Source organism: Salminus brasiliensis, chromosome 11, assembly GCF_030463535.1.
Source record: "Salminus brasiliensis chromosome 11, fSalBra1.hap2, whole genome shotgun sequence".
NCBI classification, from domain to species: domain Eukaryota; kingdom Metazoa; phylum Chordata; class Actinopteri; order Characiformes; family Bryconidae; genus Salminus; species Salminus brasiliensis.
Window position 1 is genome coordinate 12,724,945 of NC_132888.1, and position 15,253 is coordinate 12,740,197.

Here is a 15,253-nt window from a genome sequence, read left to right on the forward strand (position 1 = left end):
AATCATACCTTGCCTTAAGGTTGACTTTCTTCCTTCATGAGCCTCGGCCTGGTCAGTTAGAGAATTCCTGATGGTCTGAATGCTTTCCCACATGGGTTTTCATTAGCAATCATCTGACTGTCCTTGTGTAGTGACTAGTGAGACAAGCTTTGTCGTCATTCTCCTCTCAAGAGTCCAGAGAGACTAAATAAAAACACTAGGAAATTCAATGAGCAGTGGAGCGAGGGCTCTGGTGAAGGCCTTCTTGGATGAATGGATTATTTCCACCATGATGAGCACAGGGAAGTGAGTAGAGAAAGCAGAAGACAAATAACAAAGAAACGAGACGAAACTTGAAAAAGACAGAACAGGATTAGACTCGTTTCCTTGTGGCTTTTAAGTGTGCATCTGTGCCCTGCTGATACTCAGTCCCTTTGGTTATTTTTATCAAAGAATCAGGAAAAGCTCCACAGGCTTGCAGCTGTAACTAAAGGGATAGAGGTTCTTCTCAAGTGGAACAAGGCTAAAAATAAAGAATATTCCCCCTTCGCCCCCTTGCTTGCATAATAAGAGTTGCCTTTGGTTTTATGGGAGTAGTAAGTTACCTAAACTGCTCTTACATGACACGCTTCAGAGACACTTAAGCAACTGGGCATTGTTGAATTCGGAATGGGTTAATATGGCTGTAAACAGCAATATGTTTATGGCCATATCAACCCATTCAGAATTCAGTGCTTCAGGACCATCAGAATTGTAAAGAAGGAACTAAATTCACCCAGTAGCGTTTGTTAATGTTTCCTTCCTCTTTAGGTGATGGACATCCAGGCCAGAGGAGCGTGTCTGTGCTGGGTGGCCCCAGTGAGGACTGTGACGGATGAAGAGCCGAAGGAGGGAGAGGAGAATTCTGAAGATCCCTGCTTCATCTATGAAGTGTCTGTCTCTTACAGCGGCAAAGATGGGAAATATAACACTGCCTACAGGTAGCTGGAAACAGGGAGGGGATCAATAAGCTGTTTCAAAGTTTTGCATGCGTGTTAACATCTGGATGCAGATAAATCCAAATAGATGTATATAAATAGATTGACTTTAGCAAGGGGCACCTACACAATATTAGGCAGGTGTTTTTAATGTTATGGCTGTTTGATAGAGCATAATGAAAAGCACAGTTTTCTGTTACTGTTTGACATAAATTGTACAGTAGAGCAAGATAGGACAAGATGGACCTCCTCTGGTCCCAGGTTTAATCATGTGGTGTTTAGCGTAGCTAAACCTATGAATATGTAGTTTGTGGTCTGGTCTGTGGCTTCTTTTGTCTTCAGTTTAATATTATCTAATATTATTTACTTTCAATGATGTGGAGACGTATGATCCTGGATTCTCTGTAAACCATTCTTTTAAAATGGAGATTCTTCAGTCAGAAATATGTTTATTTCTCTCTTTCCTTTTTTTTTTTAGTGGTAAGGAACTGAGTGCAACCATAGAAGACCTAAGACCAGCAACAGACTACCATGTCAGGTTTGTATTAGAGCTTGAATGCAGTTCAGTTTACTTATGATAGTTCAGATGACTGAAAGGGCATTTGAATCATGTTTGTCTGTGCATTTGTGTCTTCATGCGTGCATGCTTGCACCTGCAGGCTTCAGGCCATGTATAACTGTTTACACGGAAGCCCCTCTGAGCCTGCAAGTTTCACTACTCTGAGCTGTGAGCCTGACACACCCAGTCCACCTCGCAAAGCCAGCGGCACAAAAAGCAACCTTGTCCTGCAGTGGAAGGTACACACACACACACACACACACACACACACACACACACACACACACACACACACACACACATATTGTCTTCTCTCAAATGTGATGCAAATATGCAATATACAAAAAGAAATAAAATATTTACGTGCATACACATTTCCACATATGCTCCACAGATCTTTGCTGTCACACAGAAATACCTTGCATTTTTTGTCACAGGTTCACACTGGCAGTTGTTCTTTACATAGAAATTTAATAAAGAACGGGCCAATAGAAAAGGAAATCCCGGTCCCCCCTGGTAAAGTTGCCAATTTGAAGTTTTTTGTGTCGGCAACAATACAGAGTTATCTCCGAGTTATTCTGTATCATATTTGTTTTGTAAACACTGTCCCCTCAGTCCCTCATACACATGAATATGCAAGTTGGACATTCAATTTTTTGCAGAAATAGGCCGCTGAAGTTATGCATCATCCATTACATTCTTTGATAAATCAGAATGTTCAGAATCTCATCTTAGCCTGTTTAGCTCTGTGTACATTGTTCTCCTACATCACTGGATTCTTTGATTAACAAGGTTGTTAGAGTCAAAATATGTAAGCTAAATGCTACTGCGCACTGAATTGACATCGACTGCACCATCAAACAACCACCTTAGTCACACTGATAGACCAGCTAAACCCCTTAAACTCAATTGAAATCATATGCTGTGTTAGCCAAGAGCTGAGCTGTTCAGACCGTTTGTGAACAAGCATAGGCTAAGTTTTTCTTTGGATGACCAGTTTTTCAACTACCTTGACTATCAAGGATCAGCGTAGATCATCTAAAATCCGTTTTAAAATATTTTTCGAAGCACAGTAATGTAGGTTGCAATGCAGTTCTCTGTTTTTCATCTAAAGCTCACTGAAACACTAGAGCTTTCCCTTCTTAGCTTGCTTTGACAGCCCCTACAAGTTGATCTGCACTCAGGCTACACTGCTCAACATGACCAGACTGTAGTTTTCACTTCTTTTAATACTTCTGTGGTCATTCTTGAAGAAAGATGACAAACCACAATATGGTACGACCGCTATAGCCCACATATTGACGTCAAACTGCTGTGCAGCAGCACTAGCTTGCCTGTAGCAATATTTGTATTACAGCCCTTTAAAAAAATTAGAGGATCTAGTGAGGAACAGGAGAGAAACATGTAGGGTTCTGACCACATTTATTTACCACAGAACGTGATGGAGGCAATTTTCTGAAAACCCCATTTATTTCTGCCATTAAAAGACCAGGAGTGCCAAATATAGGCATAACAACATGGAACCAACTACAAAATGAAGACAGTGGTCTGTGGTTTTGGGCAAATATTGTAGACTAAAGACTTTTGTTGAACTCTGTCCATATGAGTTTAATAACATGTAGATATTTGAATCCTAATTGACTGAAGAATGATGCACTTGATGTTAACTTTAACCATCATTGTTGTTCTTTTAATGGTTAATAGGTAAAGTTGTAGTAAACACTGTTGGCTGTGGTTGTTTTATTCCTTCCTAGGCTCCATGTGACAACGGTTCCAAAATTCAAAACTACATCCTACAGTGGGACGAGGTAAGTCCTCATAACCCTCATAAAACTGTTTCAATCTCCTCTAATGGTCACTTGATCATTATTATTATTATTGTTGTTGTTGTTTTATCATGGTTTTCTCAAATGTTGATTGCATTAAAGTTCAGACTGATTTGGATGTATCTTTGCTCCCTATTTGCTCCTCCTGAATTATGTTTTAGAATTTGACTTTTCTCCTCTTTCTGCTTTTATCCTGTTGTGAATCTGATCCATGCTTTGTGCAAAGTTGTGACAGTGTGTTCTCCTCTGTGAACAGGGCAAGGGCACAGGAGTGTTTGAGCAGTGCTATTACGGCCCCCAGAAGCAGTACAGGGTGACCAAGCTCTCGCCAGCATCCAAATACTCATTCCGCCTTGCAGCCAAAAATGATATGGGTGTCAGGTATGATATAATGATATCTGCATTGGATATACCTTTACATGTGGGAGGTCTTGTTTAGTCCACATTTTAGGATATTTTATATAAGGTAGTTGCTTGGACAGGGTTTGTTTGTGTTTATTAATACAGTCCACTCTCTCTGTTTGTGTAGTGAGTTCAGTGAAGCTGTAGATATGATGACCTCATGCAGTGTTCCTGCACCCCCACTGAGCCCAGAGTTGGTCCAGGCTGGAGTCACCTGGATCTGTCTGCGATGGAACAGGCCAGTCGGATCACCAAAAGAAGACGAAATTGGCTATGTGCTGGAAATGGAGGAAGAGGGCTCGGTCAGACATTTGCAGAGTTCTCTCACAACACACACACAAACACATATGAGGCATACACAGACTCATAGGTGGGCAGCCTGGCAAAATGCCTTTGTACTTAAAGGCACTTTCATAATGACTTAGGTTTGCAATTGGAATTCACCATCAAAATAGTAGTACCACTTTTAAAAGGATGAAATTCAGTGACTATTTTTGGAATTACTGTGCGATCACTGCAGTTATACACTGGTTCTTGTTGTTTAAAGACTCTCTACAATTGGTCCACATCTATTTTGCCATGCATACAGATTAGTGTCGGTGCAGTTCTGACACTGACAGCTTGAATTATTGCATTAACGAATAGCACATCATATTTCCCACCTCTTCTCGGTTGTGTTTAAGAAATATATTAGCCTCTCACTCAGAATGCACCTACACATATTAGGACTGCGTAATATGCTACAAACTGCTGATTGACTGTGCGTTTTTTTTTTTGTTTGTTTTTTTTTATGTGCAGGGTTACGGGTTCCAGCCCAGCTTCGATGGTGATGAGCTGTCATGCACAGTGAGGAATCTACACAGGAGCACCAAGTACAAGTTCAGGGTGAGAGTGACTTCCTCTTTGCTTTGTGCATACTCAGTGAATGATTAACATTTTATGTGGGTGTAAGTGAGACATTTGTCTGCTGAGCTGGTGCCATTAGACTCCAGTGGCCAGCACAACACTGCCATTGGAGCTTGTGCCTAGAACTGGCCTCAGTGAGCTTCCATTCATTATTGGCTTCATTAGCGTTTTTGGAAGAAGTGTTCCTTAAACACTACTGCTGGATTGAATCAGCACTTTAGAGACCAGATGCTGTGCTGCTGCATCCGTTTTGTTTATTTTTTATTTTGTTTTTTTCCCCTCCCCTTCTTCTTCTTACTTTCCTTCTCCCTCCATATTGTGTTGCTGGTTGATGACAGAAGACAAGGTGGAGCACTGCCTCAACCCTTAGGTGTCAGAGAAAGGCCTGATTGCAATTATGTTTCCAAAAACAAAAGCGTACTAATGTGATCAGAGCTCCTGGGTGGAAGCTGATGAGACTCTTGTCACCTGCTGGGTTAACTTTGCCCTCTTACAGATACATTATATTCCTTCATCATAAATGAACAAAGAGCTCCACTGACTGATTATACTAATGAAGCAACATGAGCAGATAGATGATTTGTCACAATCTGTTTGCACTTTTTTGGATGGGTTCTTAAGCAAACTCTATTGGCCAAAAAGAAGAGCTTACTGTTTTAAATGCATTCATGAAAGAAAATGCATGTGGGATACAGGTGTAGCCTTGGCCAGTTCATATGCAATGCAGCTACAGCATTACAATGATGGTAGGACTGCTACCATCATACTGGTAGCTTCAACCCCAGCAAGACCAAGCTGCTGTGCGTCCCTGGAACTACAGGTCCTGTCCAAAATCTCATTTGAGAACTCACAGGTCACTCCCGCTGTAGAAACCTGAAACCTTATAGTTTTGGATGACCATTTATAGTTCCCAACTCCTGTTTCAAATCTGAATTGTTCAAGCAGATTTCTCCTTTCGAGAATTTGACCCTTTATCGCTAGAGAGGCCACCCAGGTGCTTGTTCAGTTCCTTGTCATTTTTAAACTTTACTTCTTAACTGCTCCCCTACCCCTCTAGCCTACGCCTGCCAATAGGTTCATGTTTATCTGCTCCAGAGAGACCTATTCTATAATCAGTACTTAGACAAGTACATGGACTTGACAAGCTGTGTGTGTGTGTGTGTGTGTGTGTGTGTGTGTGTGTGTGTGTGTGTGTGTGTGTGTGTGTGTGTGCGCGCATTTGCACCTTAAAGTAGCTGAATGCATTCATTATAAGGGGTTTCCACAAACAATCTTTTGTAAGTCCCTCTGGATAAGAGCATCTGCTAAATGTCGTAAATGTAACAGGGAAAGTTATGATGCCATTTATTTGGTTGCTGCCATGTTGTTAGGAACAGTAATTAAAGTTTTCGCTGCATCACAAATGATGCCAATTGTTTCTTTCCAAATTAGCTGCCAAGCTGTGGCTTACGTTCTGTTCTGTGTTGTTTCAGGTTGCTGCATACAATACAGAAGGGAAGAGTAACCCCAGCCCCATATCTGAGTTCACTACAGCCCCAGACAGACCCAGTTGCCCATGTAGACCTTCCGTCAAGGGTAAACCACATCCCACCAGCTTCCGCATGACCTGGGGTAAGTTTAAACACTAGCTGCAGATGACCGTATTAGGGTGTATGCTGTATGCTGTGTATTGTCTAATTACACAAAATGTGTTTTCCTCACAGACCCCCCGAAAGATAATGGTGGATCAGATGTGACTGAATATGTGGTGGAACTGTCTGAAGTCCTAAGTGGTATGTTCCAGTGAGATTGCTTATAATAATGTTGTTTACATTACAGCTTTAAGCTGGAAATGTGGTGATAATGCAACAATTCTGTATTTGGGTTTAAAATTTTAGGGTCCTCTTGGGAGCAAATGTACAGAGGTTCAGCGACGGAGTGTGTGTGTGACGGGTTGAAGCCAGGCTTGTCATACCAAGCTAGAGTCCACTGCTTCAGCGAAGGAGGCCAGAGCCTGGTAAAACACATGTTTATTATGCACACACATACATTTTGATGAAGCCAGCATTCATTGCATCCGTGAAACAAACAAAAACATTACAAAATCTCCAGTTTCACATTTTCCACTATTTCTCTACATGTAATCTGTGTCATTTTCAGATACCTTTTTCTATATAATATACTTAACTGGTTTCTCAGTTGGCTTTGTCAATTGAAAGCTTTTGCTGTGCTGCCCATATTCATTTCTCAGCTTCATATCCTAATCCCAGCTGTAATGGCTTTGTCCAGGCTTCTCTGAGGCTCCCCTCACCCCTCCATGTGTGGGGCTTGCCAGAACTGAGCAGTGACTCATGCTGGTAGGCGTTGTTTTCCACAGCCCTGAAAGTGAGCATGGCTTCAGATATCAGTCACTGGTTCTGGTGTACACACAGCTTTATATCAATAGGAGCTGTGTTCATGGATATTTTCATTAGTTCATTCAGACATTCTCCATTCTGATTTTCATTCACTCTTGAACTGTTGGTCCTTTTAAAAAGATGATCTCAGAAAGTATATTTTCCACACATTGGTGAGAGCCTATAAAGCAATGAGCATTTAAAATATTTAAAGGCTAATACAATGCAGAATTTATTTGTATTTGTTTAATCATGTTCTAGAGAAAGAGTACTGTAGTAGTTGGCCTTTAAAAAAACTCATTGTTGGTTAAATGTACCAATAGCCATTAAGCTAAAGGTCCATATTTTGTCTCTTTGTTCCTGCTTGAGTACGGCAGTCGCTCTTCACATCATCTGATTATATCATATTGATTGTACCAATAAAATGGTCAGAATTTAGCTGGAAAAAATGTCATGACAGCAGAGCAACAGGGAGTAATTGTGAGAATGTCGTTTCTGTCATTGCCACTCCAGTCTGGTACTCTGCTACTGCGCTAAGTAACTTTGGTGAAGCTGCTCAGCGTCACTCATGAGAACTACGTAATGCTGCATAATATTTGTGAGCAGTCCTGTAATATTACGCCTCTGCGTCAGTCCATAGGCTTCTTTCACTTCAGATACTGGTTCGGTATCTTTTAGCTTGACCACAAATGCGTGTGTATATTTGAGCTCAAAGTGGAATTAGTTTTTATAGTGGTGGTATAAATGTGAAGCACCCTCTTCAACAGTAAAGGGAGCCCAGGAACGAGAAAAAAAATAAATAAAAAAGCAATTCTCGCATAAAGCTGCTAGTTTGTTTTTTCCCATTGACTTCAAAGTTACTTTTTTGGAGATACAAGGTTTTGATCCAACAGTAACAGCACAGTCTTTTAGTCAGAGAGATGTGAATTCTTACTGCAGTTAGAAACCTGTTTAGGTGTGTTTTAATTAACTAACATTTTTGTGTTTGTGTGTCTTTCAGATGTCTGAAACCCTGCAGGTCCAGATGCCGGCTGTTCCTCCTGGCCCTTGTCAGCCGCTTAGGGTTGTGGGCAAACCCAAAGCCAGAGAAGTTCAGCTTCGCTGGGGTAAGCTTACAATGTGTTAGTACATGTGTATAAGTGTCCTGAGCAAGTTAAAGCAGTTCTGGAATATAGACAGTGGAAAAAGCTTTATTTTCAGTTTTTTATTTATTTATTTAATATATTTTTGGAAGTAGTAGTAGTGATCATGATGATGATTATGGTAATAATAGTGTGCCTATTTTTTGCATTCATAATTCAAACTCCTGCTCTTCTCCTTCTGTTGTCTTAGCTCCTCCGCAGGTGGATGGCGGGAGTGCTGTATGTAGTTACAGCGTTGAGGTGTTTGCCCCCCAGGCTGAGGAGGCCAAGGAGGTGTACCAAGGCTCTGACCTTGACTGCACTGTGTGTAGTCTTCTGCCTGGCAGATCATATGGCTTCCGCTTAAGAGCAGCTAATAAAGCTGGGGTATGTAGTAGTCTCACACCAGAAAATAATTTAGCCCTCCACAGTGAGAGATTTTAAAATCAAAAACTCATCAAATTTATACTATGACGAAAATGGTTAAAAAATGGTTACAATTTTTTTATTATTATTACCTTATCCCAAATGTAGTCTATCAGCCAAGATATGTTTGGTGGCTAGATTGGTGTTCTTGCAGACACAAGATTAATGGTTAGGTTGATGTAGCTTATATATATATATATAACTCAGTTCAAATAAAATGTGATTATTTGTATTGATGGTTATTGTTTTGCTACTTAAGTGAGGAAAAAACACATTCTAGTTTCTTTGAAAACAAGCCTTGTTTGCAGTTTTGCTGTAAAGGAATAAAGTTCATGATCAGGGAGCAAGAGACCGCAGCATAGCATCAGACTCCTGATTAAGGAGAAAAGACATAAGCTAATGAAGCAAGTGAAACATTCTCCTGTTCTGCTTGCTGCAGTGCGGGAGTAAGAAATAAGAGTTCCCACATAATGCTGCTGTAATGAGAAGATTGCTTTATGTACTTGTATTTGACTTGATTTATCTCATTTCAAGCTGAATCTCACATAAGCTATGTTATTGGTTTGATTAACAGTATGGGCCATACTCTGAGCGCACCGAGGTGACCACAGGACCAGGAGCCCCAGAGCCTTGTCGACCTCCTCATATTGTGTGCAAATCGCCTTCATGTGCTGTGGTCAGCTGGGAAGTAAGTTTTTCTTATGCTCTTTTCTTATGCTTTCTTGGTCCTATGCACCGTCATATTATGAAACTCTTATTATAACCGTGTTTTAAAAGCTTTATTTATCAAGCATTTCCAGTAATTAGTACAAATTTTATAGCCGTAGCTTGCATTCGTGCAAATGCTAATGCGCTAATACCCCTCCTGTTCTGCTCTGCTCCGCTTCAGGCTCCGCCATGTAATGGAGCAGCAGTGACTGAGTTCCGATTAGAGTGGGGGGCAGCGGAGGGCAGCATGCAGGTGTGCTTCACCGGACCTGGAACAAGCCACGACCTGAAGGGCTTGCTACCTGCTACCAACTACTTCTGCAGAGTGCAGGTGAGGAGGAGAAAAAGAAAGCAGTGTTGGATCCCAAAATGCAAACCAGACTTGCTCTTGCACAACAAATGTTTTGGAGTTTGCAGGTATTGTAGGTAATGACCAGGTATTTCTGGTATCACTGTGGTTCTATCCAGAACCAAATTTGAGCTAAACAGCATTCAGGTTGAACACTTGTATGTATCTGTGCTTATATTAAATAGAAGAGAAAATCAATTAAGTGAAATTTTTTAGATCTACACAAGATTTAACCTGAGCCATAGACTACTTTTGATCAGACTTATAAGAACTCACCCGAGGCTTGCTTCACTGTTGGCACAACCCACCATCCACTGTTGGATGTTTACAACTGGTCATCAAATTTGTTGTCCTCTGGAGGAAGTGATAAATAAATGATGGCTGAATAAAAGTGAATATCATGCTCTTAGCTCCACCAAGTGGTTACATAAGCTTACTACAGTTAATTGTTTTGTTTTTGTTTTGAATTTGACATTTGACAAACTAAGGACCAGCATCTAGCAAAAGGATGTTGGCATTATCAGAGCTGGCTAACCAAACCCCTTTTAGCATACATTGTAAGCCATAGAACTATAAACATAAAACTTATCACTTAATTGTTATGCACAGAACGTCATCTGTAGGCTTTCTGTTCTTATAAGTGTCACAAGAGCTCCAGTCTATGTATTAACGTGCATTAATTTGCTGATCTGTCCTCAGGCAGTGAACGTAGCAGGTGTTGGACCCTTCAGTGACGTAGTTCTGTGCCAGACGCCGTGCTCTGTTCCGGCTGCGGTCAGCAGCGTTCACGCTCTCCGCGAGTCTGAGATGCGGGTGGAGGACAGGAGCTCTGACAGAGGAGAAGAAGAAGAAGAGGAGGAGGAGGAGGAGGAAGAAGAGGACGGTGAGGAAGAGGGTGACGCACCCTCTCCTCTACTCTACTCTCCGTCCACCTGCCTAGGGTTGCGCTGGGAGGCACCGTGTGATCACGGAGCAGAGATTACATCTTACCTGATCGACATTGGAGAGAGACAGCCGATTCTCACAGGCCCCGTAACCAAATACATTATACAGAACCTGCAGCCCGATACCAGCTACAGGTAAATGAACATTCAAGAATTACAGTGCTAGGCTGGGTTAATGGTATATGTAGAACCTGTAGACCAAGCATCATTTACCATCTTCAGACACATCCATGTCAACCTATATGTAGGTGCCTGTTTAAATATCAACTAAGCAATGTGAAATCTAATGTCTGGCTTGCATTGCAGGATAAGAATTCAGGCCCTGAACAGCCTGGGTGCCGGCCCCTTTAGCCACACCTTTAAGCTGAAGACCAAGCCCCTGCCCCCCCTGCCTCCACGCCTGGAGTGCACTGCATTCAGTCACCAGACCCTCAGGCTCAAGTGGGGGGAGGGCCCAACCAAGGGCACCCCCACTGACTCTCTGCAGTACCACCTCCAAATGGAGGACAAGAATGGCAGGTGAGACCCTCCTTACTCCGAGTTGGTATAGGGGTTTCTCTAAAAGGCAGTAGCACAGGTGGCTACTCCAACCTTATTGTCATCATATTGCTTTAGTGTTTAAATGTCGTTACATACTAAATATGTAACTGGGCTATTATTACCACTTATGTTTGATTTACATTCTGTAACATGTTATTTTCAGCTATAATAGTTTTATTAGGTCGTGGGTTTGAGATGCTCACATGGAAAAAGAACATTGGGTCTTTTTAATTAACCATTCTTGGAAGAAATGTCTCCATAAACCCCACTTATGCAGTGTTTACAAAGATTTTGACATTGACCAGTGTTTTGTTATTTAGGATTTGTTCAATTTATGAGGACAAAGGATCCCTCATTATAAGAGCACAGCTGCAAAAAAATCCGTAGTTTAATAACACGTCATAAATCTGATGTAAAGTATTTGTTAGGACTTTTCTCCGAAAATTCTTAAGAAGATATTGGTGAAGGAGGCCCAATGCTCTGTGTAATAATTAATTGCTGGAAACCATTCATGTTCTGTAGCTATGAAGAAGCATGGCCTATCTTTGTGCTATAATTTGAGGAAAGACAACAGATGTCAGATGCAGTTTGTCCTCTCTTTTTCCTCATTTCCTAGATTTATATCCTTGTATAAAGGACCCTGCCACACTCACAAAGTGCAGAGGCTGAATGAGTCTACCTCATACACGTTTCGCATCCAGGCCTTTAATGAAGCAGGCGAAGGGCCTTTTTCCTCTGTTTACACCTTTACCACCCCTCGCTCACCTCCAGCTCCACTCAAAGGTACTGCCTCTAACCTTATACAACTGGTCATCACTACTGGCTTCTTTTTCATTTCGTCTGATTTTGTGTTGCATCTTTGTGTCTATCGCTTTGTAGCACCACGTGTGGAGCGACTGGATGAGTCCTGTGAGATCAGTTGGGAGACCCTGCCACCAATGAAGGGAGATCCAGTTATCTACTGCCTGCAGTGCATGCAGGGAAACTCTGAGTTCAAACAGGTACCAGACTGCCTCAGTGTCTGTCCAGTGTGTTAATCTCTAATCTCACGACCCTTCAGTTGTTCAGTGAATACTGCAAAATCATATTTCACAATCATTTAGATTTTTTTTTTAGATGTTAAGAAATATACATTAATGTAACTGGAATATCGACAGTAAAAACAAAACACCAATGTTTTAATTTTCTAGCTTAAAATAGCCCATAAATGTAGATTTGTTTGTTCACGTCTCCTATGAGTCATTTTGCTTATTAGTCTTGTCCCTGTTCTTTTAGATCTATAAGGGCTCAGCCACTGTATTTCAGCTGCCCAGTCTGAGCTCATCTGCTGAGTACCGCTTCCGTGTCTGCGGCATTCGCCAGTGCCAGGATGCCCCAGAGATCATTGGGCCCTACAGCTCCACAGTCACTCTGCTGCCCCCTCGCACCGAATCCCCCAGCGCCTCCAGCTCCACGGGGCCCAAAGCGACCGAGACCCAACGGCCCAGACGAAGCCTGACGGACGAACAGTTCTCTTTTCTCATCATCGCCCTCCTGGCTGTCACTTCCATCCTCATCGCTGTCGCCATCCAGTACTTTGTCATTGAGTGAGCCTCCTAAAAACACGAGGCAGGATCCTGACATTTTTGGTTCGATTTGTTTTCCTGTATGTTTCCGTTAAGTTTCTTTCTTGGCACCAGCGTGGATTGAGGGAGACGTGTTGGAGGGAAAAATTGATGATGAAAGGAAGCCGAGGCTGATGGTTTTATTTTGCCGACTGATCTTTCTGACTCTCTTCTCTGTTTCTCTGCTGTCGATCCATTCTTTCTCTCTGCAGCGCTGCCGAAAAGAGCGGTATTCCTCTTATGTTAGCTGTGAGGTGATAATTGAAGGATTAGGAATGAAGCTTACTGCTAATCACATACTCCCTTTTACCCTTTATTACATGTGTAGCTGAAGTCTTTCTTATTTATATTTTCAGTTTGATGATAATTTGTCCGATATGCGACACTTGATCTGTGTTCCAAAGCTAGCTTTGTGGTGGCAGTGTTCACTGGTTTGCTGGTTTGGGCCTGGGACTCAGAAGGCCAGTGAATACGGTGGGTGGGTGGGTGGGTTGGGTCAACCCTCTCCCACGAGCACATGGGTGAAGGCTGAAGGGCCACATGAAGCCTTGAAGCCCCAAAGGGACCGAGTTTTCCCTGGGAGGTTTAGTCTATGAGGAGGAGGAGGCGGGAGGTGAAAACGCTTGTTCACGTTATAGAACATTCATTTAGCACTTTCATCAAAACCTTTTTGATGTGCAGAATGTGTAGGGATGCAAAAATGACTAGAGAAATGGTAGTATATTTTTGTACAGTATGATGCAAGGACCTGTTCATTTGAAGTATGGATTGGTATAGGGTTAGGACGGTGACTGTGGGGTTGGGGGGAGGGGGTATTAAAAAAAAAAAAAAAAAAAAAAGCAGAAACCTAACACAGTTTAAAAGTTATTTTTACTATTATGTAAGTATACTGTAGCTTGATTTTACAATCATACAGCTGCTTTGCTCCAAAATATTGTTCAGCACAAAAAAAATGTATGCTTATCTGAATCTTTCCTTGAGTCGTTATTTTTGCACCTTAGTGAGAAGAAGAAAAAAAAACAATACTGAATGCGTCTTGTGATACGTTTTATGGAACACATTCTCTGATTGTGCAAGCCCTTCTTGTGTTTTGGATGTTAAATTGTAGTACCACAAAAATTAGTGTTATTGAAAGCGTTTTATTTCAAAATGATGCTGATTTCAGACTTGTGATTCGAATCATTTGAATTTGTTCTGCCTAGTATTTTCTTAATTTCTCTGAGTTTATTATTGTTTTGTTTGTTTTAGGTTTGGTAACAAATGATATTGTGTTTACTTTTAGCAATATTGATTTAGACGCCTAGAAAATTTGCTTAATCATGAGTACTGAAAATTTACTGGGGGTTTTTTTTGGTTTGTTTTTTTGGGGGGGTTTTTTTTATCTTTAATTTCCTTGATCAAATTGCATATTCGTAAGTTTATTTTTTTAAGTAAAGCATCAGAGTTAACCATCTCCAGGGAAAGTAAGAAAACATGTTAAAGAAAACGCAAAAAGCAGTGACACAATGTGGTTATTCTACATGTACTTCCTGTGAATCAAAATTATTTGCCTTTTCTCTGTGTTAAGTCATTGTGACCGATTGCCAGCGCTGCATGATGGCAGTGTGACAATCTGGCCGTGGGGTCTAGTGTCGTGCTTGGTTATGGCAACGGTGCTGTCGCTACCATTAAGAACTACAGGTACCTTGCAAGAAGTCTTGGGTGAATTCTATGATTTGGTCTATTAGATAGTCTTCTCTTTGTCACTGATTGAAAAAATGAAATCTAAATACCTATTTTTGATAGTGATAAAACAACTGTAATTGCAAAGTGTGCCATTTTAACATCTCCCCCACCATAGTAGGCTTCTACATTTGGTTCATGGGAGAAGGGGAAAAAAATGACAAAAATTAAAATAAATAAAATATGCACAAAAACATGACCATTTTATGTAATTTTAATGTTTGCAGTTACCTCATACACCGTACATTCCAAAATGAAAAATTTATACTACACATACATATCACTTAAAAATGTTCGTTATGAGATCAGAAATGTATAATCATAAATATGTATCTAAAGTGTATCTGTAAAGTCATGATATCTACAGAAAGATCCATGCACAATAAAAAAAAATTTATAATTCTTAAATGTCTTTTTATGACTTCAACGCTGCCGCTATGCTAATCAGTAGCCAATGCCTGCCCGTGATGTGGGCTTTCCAGCATCTATACCTTTCTTACATGTTTTTGGAGTGAGGAAAGGGAGAATTTGCACATAAGTGACTGTTTGAGTCTCGATCAAAGAAGTACTGTCCTGTCTGTTCCATGAGAAATGAGGGCATTCTTGCCCTTGAACTGGCCTGAATAAATATTTTCAGCTGCACTCTCGGAACAATATGTTTGGTAAGGACTTAAAAAATGAAAGCTTTAAAGCAGTCTGTGAGGTGATGCCTTGGAATAGGATTCATTCACAAGTCTCTTAGGTTTTGTTTTTTCCCCTCATGTGTGCTAAAGGAAGTATATGCAAGATGAAGCAGGACATTTGAGTGGATAGCT

At 41.1% G+C, this 15,253-nt stretch overlaps 1 protein-coding gene across 5 annotated transcripts in view; it reads left to right on the plus strand.

The window, feature by feature from the left end:
• fndc3a (fibronectin type III domain containing 3A) overlaps positions 1-14,846 on the plus strand; it is a 67,686-nt gene extending 52,840 nt beyond the window's left edge. For all 5 annotated transcript variants that reach the window (XM_072691801.1, XM_072691800.1, XM_072691802.1 and 2 more), the window contains 19 exons: positions 790-959; positions 1,435-1,494; positions 1,616-1,754; positions 3,270-3,323; positions 3,598-3,722; positions 3,871-4,045; positions 4,542-4,628; positions 6,122-6,260; positions 6,353-6,421; positions 6,527-6,645; positions 8,025-8,130; positions 8,357-8,532; positions 9,146-9,259; positions 9,461-9,610; positions 10,328-10,707; positions 10,879-11,091; positions 11,729-11,895; positions 11,992-12,113; positions 12,388-14,846. In XM_072691801.1, coding sequence (XP_072547902.1) covers positions 790-959; positions 1,435-1,494; positions 1,616-1,754; positions 3,270-3,323; positions 3,598-3,722; positions 3,871-4,045; positions 4,542-4,628; positions 6,122-6,260; positions 6,353-6,421; positions 6,527-6,645; positions 8,025-8,130; positions 8,357-8,532; positions 9,146-9,259; positions 9,461-9,610; positions 10,328-10,707; positions 10,879-11,091; positions 11,729-11,895; positions 11,992-12,113; positions 12,388-12,702 — 2,880 coding nt within the window. In that variant the 3' untranslated portion in view covers positions 12,703-14,846. The remainder of the gene's footprint in view (positions 1-789; positions 960-1,434; positions 1,495-1,615; positions 1,755-3,269; positions 3,324-3,597; positions 3,723-3,870; positions 4,046-4,541; positions 4,629-6,121; positions 6,261-6,352; positions 6,422-6,526; positions 6,646-8,024; positions 8,131-8,356; positions 8,533-9,145; positions 9,260-9,460; positions 9,611-10,327; positions 10,708-10,878; positions 11,092-11,728; positions 11,896-11,991; positions 12,114-12,387) is intronic.
• Positions 14,847-15,253: the final 407 nt, after the last annotated feature.